This window comes from Mirounga leonina, unplaced genomic scaffold (genome assembly GCF_011800145.1).
Source record: "Mirounga leonina isolate KUSES-001 unplaced genomic scaffold, KU_Mleo_1.0 Mir_154, whole genome shotgun sequence".
Taxonomy (NCBI): domain Eukaryota; kingdom Metazoa; phylum Chordata; class Mammalia; order Carnivora; family Phocidae; genus Mirounga; species Mirounga leonina.
The window spans coordinates 2,196,040-2,209,144 of NW_023270389.1; the positions used below are offsets into that span (position 1 = coordinate 2,196,040).

The 13,105-nt window shown below is 56.2% G+C and overlaps 1 protein-coding gene across 1 annotated transcript; it reads left to right on the forward strand.

Moving 5' to 3' along the window:
• Positions 1-336: 336 nt before the first annotated feature.
• On the forward strand, positions 337-2,114 carry HAPLN2 (hyaluronan and proteoglycan link protein 2). Its single transcript, XM_035009863.1, has 5 exons — positions 337-424; positions 638-991; positions 1,146-1,262; positions 1,389-1,571; positions 1,834-2,114. Exons 1-5 carry the CDS (start codon positions 337-339, stop codon positions 2,112-2,114), a joined length of 1,023 nt encoding a protein of 340 aa, XP_034865754.1.
• Positions 2,115-13,105: the final 10,991 nt, after the last annotated feature.

Below are 13,105 nucleotides of genomic sequence, written 5' to 3' on the forward strand. Positions count from 1 at the left end.
CGGGCCGGGTGGCAGGACTCCGGAAGCTGCACCTGTGACGGGCGGGGCGGGGAGGCTGCGCCAACTCTGGACCTGGCGTCTGAAGGGAGGGGCGGAAGGGGGACGGCCCGGGAGGCCTGGGGGAAGGGAGTTTGTTACTGCCCCTTCCCCCATCACCTTCTTTTGGCCTCTTCCAGCCCCCTGCTCTGCCCCCACGCTTTCCAGCTGGACAGTCCCCTCTAAGGGATCCCTGCTGGATGGGAGTTCATCTCCAATCCTGCTCCCTCCCCGCATTCCTAGTCTCAAGAAATGCCCACTCTTTGTGCCCTGCAGACGGCGCTGGGCTGACACGCCATCATGCCAGGCCCGCTCAGTCTCCCAACATTCTGCCATTTCCTTCTCCTTTGGGCCTTCGCCATCTTCCACAAAGCCCTGGGGGACACAGGTAAGACCTCAGCCCCGCCCAGAATTTGGGGAACGGTGGGGGAGAGGCTCCGTGTGGGGAAAGTGGGTGGGGCAGCTGTTGGAGGTGCTCAGGGAGGGCCATTGTTGAGTGCGCAATGGAGGAGACGGTTGGAGGAGTCTGGGGAGTAGAGTCTGAATGGGCACTTGCAGTGGGGACCAGGGGGTTCCTGCCACTGTGGCCCCCTCTGCTCAGCACCCCACCCTGGCCCCCACTACCTCCTGCCCCCCATCCACGAGGTCATTCACTCTCGTCGTGGGGCCACGGCCACGCTGCCCTGCGTCCTGGGCGCCCCGCCTCCCAGCTACAAGGTACGCTGGAGCAAAGTGGAGCCGGGGGAGCTCCGGGAAACTCTGATCCTCATCACCAACGGCCTGCAAGCCCGGGGCTACGGGCCCCTGGGGGGTCGCGCCAGGATGCGGAGGGGGCATCGGCTGGACGCCTCCCTGGTCATCGAGGGCGTGCGCCTGGAGGACGAGGGCAGGTACCGCTGTGAGCTTATCAACGGCATCGAGGACGAGAGCGTGGCGCTGACCCTGCGCCTGGAGGGTGAGGCCCTTGGGTTCCCCGCCGCCCCCTCCTCTCCTACGGGGCTTTGGCCGCGCCAGCTCGGGTCTCCCAGGGCTCCCCCCGCCCGCCGCCGGGGTCCCCCAGCCCTCTCCCCGGTCCGCCGGCCCTCTCCAGGATGTGCGCCTCCCGCCAGGTGTGGTGTTTCCGTACCAGCCCAGCCGGGGCCGCTACCAGTTCAATTACTACGAGGCGAAACAAGCGTGCGAGGAGCAGGACGGGCGTCTGGCCACCGACGCCCAGCTGTACCAGGGTGAGCGGCCGCCCCGCGCACCGCCCAGGCCTCTCGGGGATGCACCCGGCCCCGCGGGGGCGAGCTCCGGTCGGGCTTCTGAGGGGACCCCTCTAACCCCGGACCCCGTCTCCCCGTGCCCGCCAGCGTGGACCGAGGGCCTGGACTGGTGCAACGCCGGCTGGCTGCTCGAGGGCTCGGTGCGCTACCCGGTGCTCACGGCGCGCGCCCCGTGCGGCGGCCCGGGGCGGCCGGGGATCCGCAGCTACGGGCCCCGCGACCGGAAGCGCGACCGCTACGACGCCTTCTGCTTCACTTCCATGACCGCAGGTGAGGCCGCGGGGCGGCAGGCGGGCGGCGGAGCGGGGATGAGAGCCCGCGCCCGCGGCTCCGACGGCGACGCGGGGCGGGTCCGGAGAGCGCCGCGCGGGGTGAGACGCGCGCGTCCGGAGGGGGCCCGGCCTCGCCGTCGAGACCGCTCGTGGCGCCCTCCGTCGCGCGCCCGCCAGGCCCCCCTCCCCGCCCCACTGCGACCCCGCCTCGCTCCTGCGGAGGCTTCGGCCGGCGGGTGGTGACGCGCCCCGCTCCGCAGGCCACGTGTTCTTCGTGCCCGGGCGGCTGACGCTGTCGGAAGCGCACGCGGCGTGCAGGCGGCGCGGGGCCACGGTGGCCAAGGTCGGGCACCTCTACGCCGCCTGGAAGTTCTCGGGGCTGGACCAGTGCGACGGCGGCTGGCTGGCGGACGGCAGCGTGCGCTTCCCCATCACGTCGCCGCGGCCGCGCTGCGGGGGCCTCCCCGACCCGGGCGTGCGCAGCTTCGGCTTCCCGCGAGCCCAGCAGGCGGCCTTCGGGACCTACTGCTACTCGGAGTAGGGCCGCCGCCGCCCGCGTCCCGCAGCGCACCACGGCCCGGGGTCCCGGCGGGCCGGGCGCCGGAGGGGAGGTGGCGACGCCTGGCGGGACCTCGGACGCGCGGATCCCGCCAGGCCGGAGGCCGTCCGCGCGCTCCCGCGGCCGCTGCTGGGGGCGGACGGGCGCCCAGGGCATTAACCGACTTCGGTGCCCAGCAGCCCAGTAACTTGAGGACTTTCTGCGTCTAGTCGGAGGGGGGTGGGGGGGTGGGGGGGTGGAGGGGGTGGGGTGTCTCGGGCCCAGCCGGCCGGCCGCGCGCCGAGGTAGGCGGTCAGAGGTGGGGCTCCTGCTTCGGGGGGGCTGCCGGACCGTGGGGATTGCGGGGAGGGGGCCCCGCAGGTGGAGGGGGGGACGGCAGGCACCGCGGGCAGCCTAACCCGGCGTGGACGTGGGAGAACGCGGTGCTATTGCGCCGGGGCCCACGCGGGGGCGCCACGCACCCACCTGAGACTCTGGTTCCAGTCTCCCGGAGCGCACGACAGAACCAACAAAGATGGACCTAAACATATTTAGGAATGTGTTTATATCCTGCCAGTCTCCGGTCCTGTATAGGAGACTCAAACCACTGTTCAGCTGACGGGAGACCGACCCTGCGCAGGGAGGAGGCGACCAGCAGCCCTGCCACCGAGCCCACCGCGTGGCCGGTACCTGATGTGCGCTCGCCACCCCCTAGGCGAGAGGCGGACGGACCAGGAGCATTAACATCTGGCTAAAGGAAACGTACCAGTAACTCAAGAGACAAGCTCAAATGCCATTAATTCGTTTTTCTTTAGTATATATGTTATTTTAATTAATTAGTTTGTTTATTCACTTTACTGTTCAAGCAATTTAACTCCACCACAACAAGCTTGGGCTGGTGAATGATTACTGGAGCAAAGGGTACGAACTTCGCTTGATACATGTCGTGAAATTGCTTTCCAGCAGGCCTCTTGCTGTAATTGCTAAAGAGAATTCATCCCGTGGGATTTTATATAAAGGAACGAACGGCATCTTCAGTAACTCTCACACTGCAGATGGAGAATCTGTGGCAGTTCGTAAGCTCTGCTTTCCTCTGCTTGGCTGTGGGATACGAATATCGGCCCCAGAGTTTGCCCCGAGGGGTACCTGAAACAATGTGTGTGCTGGGCACCAGGTGCCTGGCACACAATAGAGGTGCTTGCGAATGGTACCTGTCATAACTGATGATTATTATGGTAACACTAACGATAACAGAACATCAACAATACTTACTGTTGGGGTTCTTCCCAGGCAGCCTGTAGGATTGGTTGCTGTACGGCGCTGTGTTCGTCAGGATACACTCAGCCATGCTGTGGTAACAACCTCCAAGCAGCAGTGGCTTAAAACAAGATCATTTCTCCCTTAGGCTACCTCTGCATCGTGGTCAACAAGGGGCTTCTTCTTATCTTAGTTATTCAGGGACCCAGGCTGATAGAGCAGCCACCATCTTCAACGCTGCCAATCACCACACCGGGAGGGAGAAGTTGAAAGAGCTCTGGGAGGTCTTACACCCGCAGTGAATAGCTGTGGCCCAGAGAGACACCTGTCTGTTCTGTGGACAACAGTTTCTTTAGAACTAATTGCACGGCTTCGCTCAACCACAGGGGGGGCAGGAAAGAGCAACCCTACTCAGGCCTAGAAGTAAACCGGCAACTGGCCCTACAGGACCAGCCCCAGCTCCACCACAGGCACTGAGGGCGGCAGCCTGGATTCTGGAACATGCTGGCAGCCACCTCCTCCTCCACGGCCCTTCTGGGTTTTCTAAGTTCTGGTCTGTCATGGAGTCAGAGCCCCAGGAAGTCAGGATGCTGGGCCCCACAGCTTCCCTGAAGGAAGATGGCTTTCCTTCTGTACGACACCCTCAACTTTGTCCAGAGACCAGATGGGAAATAGTCACAGGAATTTTCCATTTGCTGCAAAGCCTTGTTTTTCCACCCACGAAAACACATGCCCACTAATTTTTACAACTACTCTCCACACTGCTATTACAATTTTTTATTATTATTATTATGGAGAACTTCAAACATATGCAAAAAGAGAGAGACTAGGATAGTGGACCACTTCATCATCCAGCTTGACCATTTCAAAACTCCACCCTTCTGGTTTCATGAATTCCCTCACTTGTGTTCGTTTGTGCTGGAGTATTTTAAAGCAAATCTCAGACAGCCTATTATTTCACCTGTTAATTCTCACTATGTATTTCTAACATATAGTGACTTTTAAAAATAACCATAATTCCATTATCACATCCCCCCTCAACTGACATTATCTAATATATACTTCATGATCAATTTCCCTTGAATGTCTAAAAAATATAATTTTATAGTTGATTTGCCCAAACCAGGATCCAAGTAAGGGCTATACATTGCATTTGATGAATTTTTCTTGGTTAATTTTTATTTATTTATTTTTAAAGATTTTATTTATTCATTTAGAGAGAATGAGAGAGAGTGAGCTCACGCAAACAGGTGAGGGGCAAGAGAGAATCTCAAGCGGACTCCTCGCTGAGCGCGGAGCCCCAGGTGGGGCTCGATCTCGGATCCTGAGATCATGACCTGAGCCAAAATCAAGAGTTGGACGCTCAAGTAACTGAGCCACCCAGGCGCCCCTTGGTTAATTTTTAAAAAATATCTTTTAAATTGTAATACTTCTTCCTCCTTCATGTTTTCTATGCCATTTTGTTTGTTTGTTTAGGAAACTGGGTTGTTTTCCTGTCGAGTCTCCCACATTCTAGATCGGGCTGAGTGTAGCCTTGTAGTGTCATTTCACATGTTCCTCTGTCCCCTGTCATCGTATTTAGAAGTTTGATTAGACGTACGTTCACTTTTTCTCCCAGGAGTATTTCATAGGTAAGACTGTATATTTCCTCTTTCATCACATCAGGAGGCACACGGTGTCTGGTCGTTGATGCTACGGTTGATCAGTAAATTCTGCTGCTGTCGGCCTGATCCATTCATTACAAAGTTCCTCGTTGCACCAGTTGCCTATGGCTGTTGCAACGAATTACCACAAACACGATGGCTTGTGACAACAGAAATGTGTTCTTCCACTGGCCTGCAGGTCGGAAGTCTTAACTCCCGGTGTTGGCAGTGTGGCCCTCCGTCTGTAGATGCTGAGGAGAATTCTTCCTTCCTTCTTCCTTCTTCTGGTGGCAGGCGGCATTCCTTGGTGTCTCTGGCTGCATTGCTCCTATCTCTGTCTGTCTGTGGTCACATTGCTTCCTCCTCTTTGTGTATCTGGGTCTCCTCTTCTTCTTTCCTGAGGACACTTGTCACTGGATTTACCCCACCTGGCTAATCCAGGATGATCTCATCTCAAAACCATTGACTGACTTTTGGGAATAAATTCATGTTATGAGTTACATCCACAAAGACCCTTTTTCCAAACAAGTTAACATTCACGGGTTTCAGGGATTAGGAGGTGGACATATCTTTTTGTGGCCACTACCTGACCCAGTACACCCACACCTTTTTATCTAATGACTACTGGTGATCATTGTCTAGATGCAACCCTTACTTTCATTAGGAGCACAAAATAGAGACATTCTAATTTTGTCATTCTTCCTTCCTTTATGATTAGCTGTGAACTCTTCCATAAAGAAAAATGTCCCTCATCGATGATTGTCACCCTGACTTAGATCCATTCAGGAAAGGTAGGATCAACGCCTGATTCTCTCCCATAAGTCTTAGCTAGGTACCTACGGAATGAAGGTTTGCATACCCCCAAATCCATAGGTTAAAGCCCTAATCCCCAGTATGATGGTTTTGGACATGGGGCCTTTGGGAGGTAATCCCCTGATGACAGGCTTGCCCTTATAAGAAGGGATTCGGGAGAGCTTGCTTCTCTCCCCGTGCTCCCCCACAGGTGACTCTGGTGGGAAGGCCGCTGTCTGCAGGGCAGGAAGCGAGCCCTCACCAGACAACAGATCTGCTGCCCCCAGTGCTGAGAGAAATGCGTGTTTGTTGTTTAAACTTTCCAGTCCGTGGTAACTTGTTACAGCAGCCTCAGCTAAGACAGTGGGATTCCCTAAAACCAGATGTCAAGTCAAGGCTTTCAGTATGAGCAGTTTATTTGGGGGGCCATGCTAAGAGGCTCCGCTGGGGGGCTGGAGACGTGAGGCAGGAGGGGGGAGGAAGGCAAGGAAGGGTGTGAGAGGAGCGGGCAGAGCGGCTGGTCCCGTCCTGCTGGGGAGCCCTGGAAGGCGGTGTGGAGCCTGTCCCAGAAGATCCCCCCTGACGGGCAAAGACAGTGGGGTCATAGGTGTGGGCCTCCTGTCCGAAAGTTGACGGCTGCTCTGGGGAGCACTCACCCATCAGCATCGCTGGCTAGCTCAGCGCACACAGGCTCCCACGGCCAGAATACAGCCCTCAGGCAGAGTCACAGATGTCGCCGTCGGCCTGTAGGGTTGGGTGCTGGAGGGTCAGGTCACAGTTGAGGTCCACCTTCCACACTGCTCAGATCCACGTGTCCCCGTGTCCACTCTGCCCTGTCACTGAGTCCTCAGGGCGGCGGCTGGGCTGTGACCAATATCAATATTCCACATCTTCTTCCTCCACGGTTCCTCTGTTGTCTGTGGGGCTCTCACAGTAGAAAAGCCCGGACCTTCACCCCCGAGGGCCTTTCCTTCCCATGCCTTCGACTGGCCAGCATTCTGCACCCACGGTCATGCTTCCCACCGGACATGGGCTAATCAAGAGCAAACGTCTTCGCCAGTATAATTCTTTTCTTTGCCTGTTGGTGAATTGGCATGAGGTTCCCAAAGGGACCCAGAGGCTGATAGCACCTTAGGTCTGGTGGTGCCCTTACCATGACCCCTGGCAGACACATCTCCCACCCTAGGGACTAGGGCTTCTGATCCTACAGAGCCTAAAGATATAGGGACAGGAAGCACGAATTCCCCTAGTGGGTCCCTGGGGCTGACAGTGAGAAGCTCATGGCTCTTTCCATCCCTTGGTTCCTGTACCCACGATTTCTAGCCATCCGGGCTACAGCACCATATAATGGCATTGGTTCAAAGTGTAGACTGCATTTTAAAGTCCAGTGCCCTGATCCCAGATGATGTTCCCCCCAAGCTGGTATTTAGATGTGCTAAAGAGGCCATACCCATGTACCCTCGGGGTTGGCAGCTTCGAGGTGATGTGGTATATGGCAGGGCCAATGGATGCTGTGGTCTTGGGCCCATTATCACATTTCCTTCACTGTCAAGTGGATCCCCTTGGTTAGAGGTGATACTATGTGGGATCTCATAGGGATAAACCATTTCCTTTGTGTCCTTGGATATGGGTACTGGCCAAGGCACTTGGGCAGGGAAGGTAAATCCATATCCTGAATGTGCATAACCCCAGGAAGGAGATAGTGTTCCCCGATCCAGATTGAAAGAGATACATTGTAGTCGACATGCTTCCCAGTGGCTGGTTGATCTCCTTGAGGGATGGGACCGCTTGAGGGCTCAGCACCCATCTGTGCTGCTCACGGGCCAAGCATCCAGCCGCAGTGGTTGCTAGATCGGCCCTGGAGAGAGGGAGCCGTGCCGACTTCTATCCACTGCCATGACCACGCCATTCACTGACCTCGTGCGGGCACTGGCCCCAGGCGGGGGGGCGAGGGGGAAGGGAGGGAGGGAGGACAAAGGCTGGCTGTTCTGTTCCCCTGGCTGTGAATGCTTGTGAGTGGGACTGCCATAGAACAGTGCCCGCTCCTGCAAGGCCATCCACAGCTCTCCCTCTACTTCCTTATCTCCCACCTTCCTGTCATGCCCTTTCCTGGCCTGACCAGCCAGCCAAGCCATGTGCCCACTGCCCAAGGGTCCTACATACCCCTCCCCCTGCAAACTAGGGTGGCCAGCGTGCTGCTCGGAACCTCCCCCCGGTCAGCTCACATCGGTGATCAGAGTGACCCGTCCATGAAGCAGGCCTGGGCTTCTTCCTGCCCTGAAGCCTGATCACAGAGGCGCCCCGCGAGGTTACGGGAGAGCAAGGCAGGGGCACCACAGACATAGGGCCCATGGGGGTCTGGCTTCCCGCTCTCGTATTGCCGAGCCCTCTGAGCACACTCACACCCGATCACAAATGTCCCACTGGGGATCGCTGCTGTGCCCACCACGTGTGCTCGTGACTTGGTGGCTCTGAATCCCCAGATCTTGATAGGACAGTGAGACAGGGGAGGGAAGGAATCCAATAGATCATTGAGTAAACAGTCCCAATACCTGGGACAGATGCCAACTGTGCCCAGCTGGAGCTCAAAGCTGCTGGGAGTGAGGGGAGACCGGGGGGCTTGCCTCACACCGCTCCCACCTGAGGGGGGCTGGGGCTCTGATCTACCAGCTCCCCTTCTGTCACTGGCTGAGGCTGTTTCCAGGCCATCAACTCCTGCGCATGTCTGACTTGCTGTCCACCTGTCCAGCAGAAGATGTCCTCAGGCAGTCAGCAGCCTTTGGTCTGTTGAGGTGACCGCTAAGGGGACACGGGTGGGCACCAACAGGGTCCGATACACCCTCTTAATCTTCACAATTGTGAGTCGGTGCCTCATCAATGTCCAAAGGTGACCAGAGATTTTCTTTTTTAGTATCATGATGAACTCTTATACTTTATAGATTTGATATGCTTTAATCTCTTATGGTCATTATTCATTTTATTTTTGAAAATACATTGAGTACATGAACACTTATGTGTGTGCTTTATTTATTTATTTTTTTAAAGATCTTATTTATTTGTCAGGGAGAGAGCACGTGCACAAGCAGGGGGAGGGGCAGAGGGAGAAGTAGGCTCCCCCCTGAGCAGGGAGCCTGACACGAGACTTGATACCAGGACCCTGGGATCATGACCTGAGCCGAAGGCAGATGCTTAGCCAACTGAGCCAGCCAGGTGCCCCATCATTATTCATTTTAATGCTGTCATGTCATCCTGGCAGGTGGAAGTCTTTGAAAGGTGGCTACTGGGTCCTTTGGACATGAGCCTGACCTGAGTCTCAAAACTTCCTTGATTCACAAGCATGACAAGCTGTGCCTCCCCTCACTGGGGCGTCTCCAAAGAGGCCTGGTTCCTGGGAGCGGAAAGTACCATTTAGAGACAACAGCCCCGCGTTACTGGGGAACAGAGGACAGTCTAGGCCCCAGGAGCACTCAGCGTCACTGGGTGGGGGGCGCGGGGTGGTCACTGCTTCGAAGCCTTTTCCACAGACATAAAAATCATGACTTCCCACTGTTATCTTCAATTCACACGAGAGATTAGCAGTTTGGCTTAACTCTCCTTTTCTCACACTGAAACTCTTCGTTCTGAACACCATTCCTATAATTACTTCTTTGCTTTATCACAGTAAAGTAGCGCCTTCTGCAACACCAATGCCAACGTTATGATTTCTTCATGGTTCTTTTTGTTCTTAGGGATGAATAGTCAACATGCTGAGTTTTATAATCACCTGAAAGAAAATTCTTCCCTGTGGCTTTGCCTCCAGCTTCACGTACAATCACGGGCCCTTGTTTCACCTTGTTTTAGATTTTTAGGAATTGCATCCCTATTCTGCTTTTTTAATTTAGTCTAAAATTAATTTAATTATTCCAAATGTAACTTTATGTTTCAATTATATAATATGTTTATGTGGTTCCAATGTCAAAGCCAGAAAACAAGGGGCGCCTGGGTGGCTCCCTCAGTTGGCGTCTGCCTTCGATTCCGGTCATGATCCCAGGATCTTGGGATCGAGCTCCGCATCGCATCGGGCTCCCTGCTCAGCGGGGAGCCTGCTTCTCCCTCTCCTCCCCACTCGTGCTCTGTCGCTATCTCTGTCTCTCTCTCTCAAATAAATCAATACAATCTTAAAGGGCGCCTGGGTGGCTCAGTTGGTTAAGCGACTGCCTTCGGCTCAGGTCATGATCCTGGAGTCCCAGGATCGAGTCCCGCATCGGGCTCCCTGCTCGGCAGGGAGTCTGCTTCTCCCTCTGACCCTCATGCTCTCTCTCATTCTCTCTCTCAAATAAATAAATAAAATCTTAAAAAAAAAAAAAAATACAATCTTAAAAAAAAAACAACCCAGAAAACAGGATGCTGTTGCCATTTTACAGGTGAAGAGGCTCACAGACATGAGTCCCTGCCCCAGCGCTTGCTGCCCGGCCGCAGGGAGAGGGCCTGCAAGGGGCCCGCAGATGGGACGGCTTTCTCCAGGAGATTTGGATGGTCTCAGGGTTGAGCCCTCCAGTTCCTTCATCTGTTCTTTGGGGAACAGTCTGGTGGTCCCCTCTGAACACAGGACTCTGCTCCCCTGGCAGCAAGGGTCTGTCCGCTCTTGCTCAGGGGCTCCCTGAAATGCTGTTCGTTCAGCCTGTAGGTCCCACCTGTCTCCCCGCCAGCCCCCCTCCCCGGCCACCCCCACTGGCCTTCAGCCGCAGGAGCCCTCAGAACGTTGCTGGCCCCTCGCTCGCTCGTCTGGGCCCGGGTCCCGTGCTTCCTGGCCCCTTTCAGAAGTTATCAAAGCCACCATTCTCCAGCACAGCTGTGTCGGCATCTGGAGCTGTGTGTACGCAGCCCTGCTCCCATGTTCCGGTGGCAGAGGACCCAGGTGCCTATCAGAGACGAACTGAGCTGCCTGGGCCCCACCTCCAAGTCTGGGAAAGTGGGGACAGGTACTCAAGCGGCCGGAAGGACAGGCTCTCCCAGTGGCCACTGTGGCTGGGAATCCAGTGAGGAAGGTCAGGGGCTAATACTGGAGGTGGGGGGAGCCAGGGATGCAAGGGTCTTGGTGAGGGGCTGGCTCTCTTTCCTTAACTTGGGTCATGGCCTCAGCGTTGGCCTAGGTACGGCGATGGTGGGAGAGGGGGAGGGGAAGAGGCAGGAGATGGATTATTCTCCTCCAGAGAGACTGGAAAACTCCCCAGGGCCCAGGAGGTTGGGAAGCGAGCCAGCTGGGCTGCCCCCACTCTCCCTCCTTCTCTCTCTCTCTCTCTCTCTGCCTCCACCATTTCTGTCCCCTGAGAGACAGCTGGGGCCCTGGCAGGAACCCTGGCCTGGGTGTCCGTCGGTCAGGAGACTTGCTTTTGGTCATGATCAGCCAATTGCATGCTGTGTGACCCTAGACAGTCGCTTCACCTCTGGGTCTGTCTCCTTGTCCAGAAGATACTACAGCTCCCTGAGATATTCTCCTTCTGTTCCTGGGGCAGGAAGTTCTACTTGAAATCTGACTTTAATTCTTCCTGCTTCCTTTGATCCTGTTTGCTTTCAGCCAGTCCCTGAGGGTCCCTTTCTGAGACCTCGGTGAGGTCTTGGTTCTTGCCTCTTCTCAGGAAGGGATAGAAATCGGTGGTGGTAGGTGTCGAATGGCCAGGGACCAGGTGCAAGTAAAGTTCAGAAAGACAGTCCCTGACCAGCCAGTGCCAGTTAGACTGCAGTATGAATCCTCAGAGCTGGAAATGGTGCAAGAGTCTTGGGAAGGCACTCATTGCCTCCCCCGGGAAATCCTCAGGGAACGACTCCTCTTTCAGATAATGAGCCCTCTCAGATAATAATCCACGGGGGAGTGCCCCCCAACCTCCTGGCCAGGAGATCCACGGAGATTGGGGCCTGTGTGTACGTGCACGCGTATGTGTGTGTTGGTGTGTGTGTGAGACTAGCAAAGGAAAAGAACTAGATTTTGCTGAGTTCGCCCATGGGCCAGTAGGATAGACATTACCCAGTGCCAGACATACTCTGCAGCCCGTTGTTGAGAAGAGGAAACAATTGCAGACAAAGGAAGCCCTTCGCAAGGTTTGGCAGATGCAGATGGCAAGCCAGGAATTTGACCTCAGGGCCCACGCCTCCGGGGTCCCGCCTCTCATCAGTCTTTGCAGAGGCAGCTCCCTGTTCCCACAGCGCGCGTCTGGTTTCCCACCAGGGGGCTGCCTCTTGGAACAGACGGTCTGGTACCAGCCCTGGTCCAGTCCCAGCTGCTGCTGGCCTCAGTCAAGGTCGGACTCCCCCAGGGCACCAGACTGTGTGCCCACACTTCTAGTCATGAGGGGAGGTGGCAAGGAAGGTCACTTTCTCTGTCTTTCCCCATCACAGCCAGGTTTCCCCGCGGCAAGAACGGTGGTTACATGCGAACCGCCACCAGGATTGAATTTCAGCCACTTGGTTGCCTGGCTGGGCTCAGGCTCCAGGTGCAGCTGATCCCAGCCCAGGTGGGGGCAGGCTGGATCAGGCAACCGTGCTGAGACTGTCCTGGGGGAGGCGGGATCTCCTTCAGCTCGGGTTGCAAGGTCTGAGGGGAGCAAAGGGAGGTCCTGGGGCTATCAGGTGCTGCTCAGATCTGCCCCAAGGCCAGATCCCCCCTCTCCACGGGAGGACTTGGTCCTAAAATAGTGCCTGGTCCATAGTGGACATTCAGTTAACATTTATGTAATGAAAGGAATAAACGGAGGTCCCTCCTTCCCCAGACTCTGCCAGGCACCTTGTTCTGTCCTTCCAGGCTCACACCCCTGCCGGGGTCATTTTATTTACTAAAGGACCCTACCACCCACCACCCCCAGGTCTCCCTATACTGTCTCTTCAGTAGATGGGTGTCCAGGGAGGGGCCAGAGTTCTACCTTTAGATCCTCAAAGATTTGGGGAGGAGTTTATCGTGAGCTTCTCAGAAGCCCTTTGGAAGCCAGTCCACAGCCCTGGGAGCAGAAGACTGGGGCAGCTGGGGCATCAACAGAGGGCAGTCCAGAGTCCCACATGGGAGGGAGGGACTTGGGTGCAGTCTAAATGGAAGAACATGGACCTGTCCTGAGGATGATTTGCACTGCAGGCACCCTGGGTTACTTGGGATATTTGATATTTGGGGGGTGCTGGAGATTATGGGGATCAACCCCCCCAACAAGCTATCCTTGGTGCCACCACTGGTATCCCGGGGAGAGATTCCAGGCTCTCAGTCTGTGCCAGGGGCTCTGCTTCAAGTCCCAGGAGGGAGGGGGGATGAGAGGGGGAGAGGGGCAGAGAGAGCCTGGG

Excerpts from the sequence above, each read along its gene's own strand:
- HAPLN2 (XM_035009863.1), top strand. The coding sequence starts at position 337 with ATGCCAGGCCCGCTCAGTCTCCCAACATTCTGCCATTTCCTTCTCCTT. Across the intron at positions 425-637 it reads CAAAGCCCTGGGGGACACAG|CACCCCACCCTGGCCCCCAC; the intron begins GTAAGACCTCAG and ends CCCTCTGCTCAG. Across the intron at positions 1,572-1,833 it reads CTTCACTTCCATGACCGCAG|GCCACGTGTTCTTCGTGCCC; the intron begins GTGAGGCCGCGG and ends CCCGCTCCGCAG.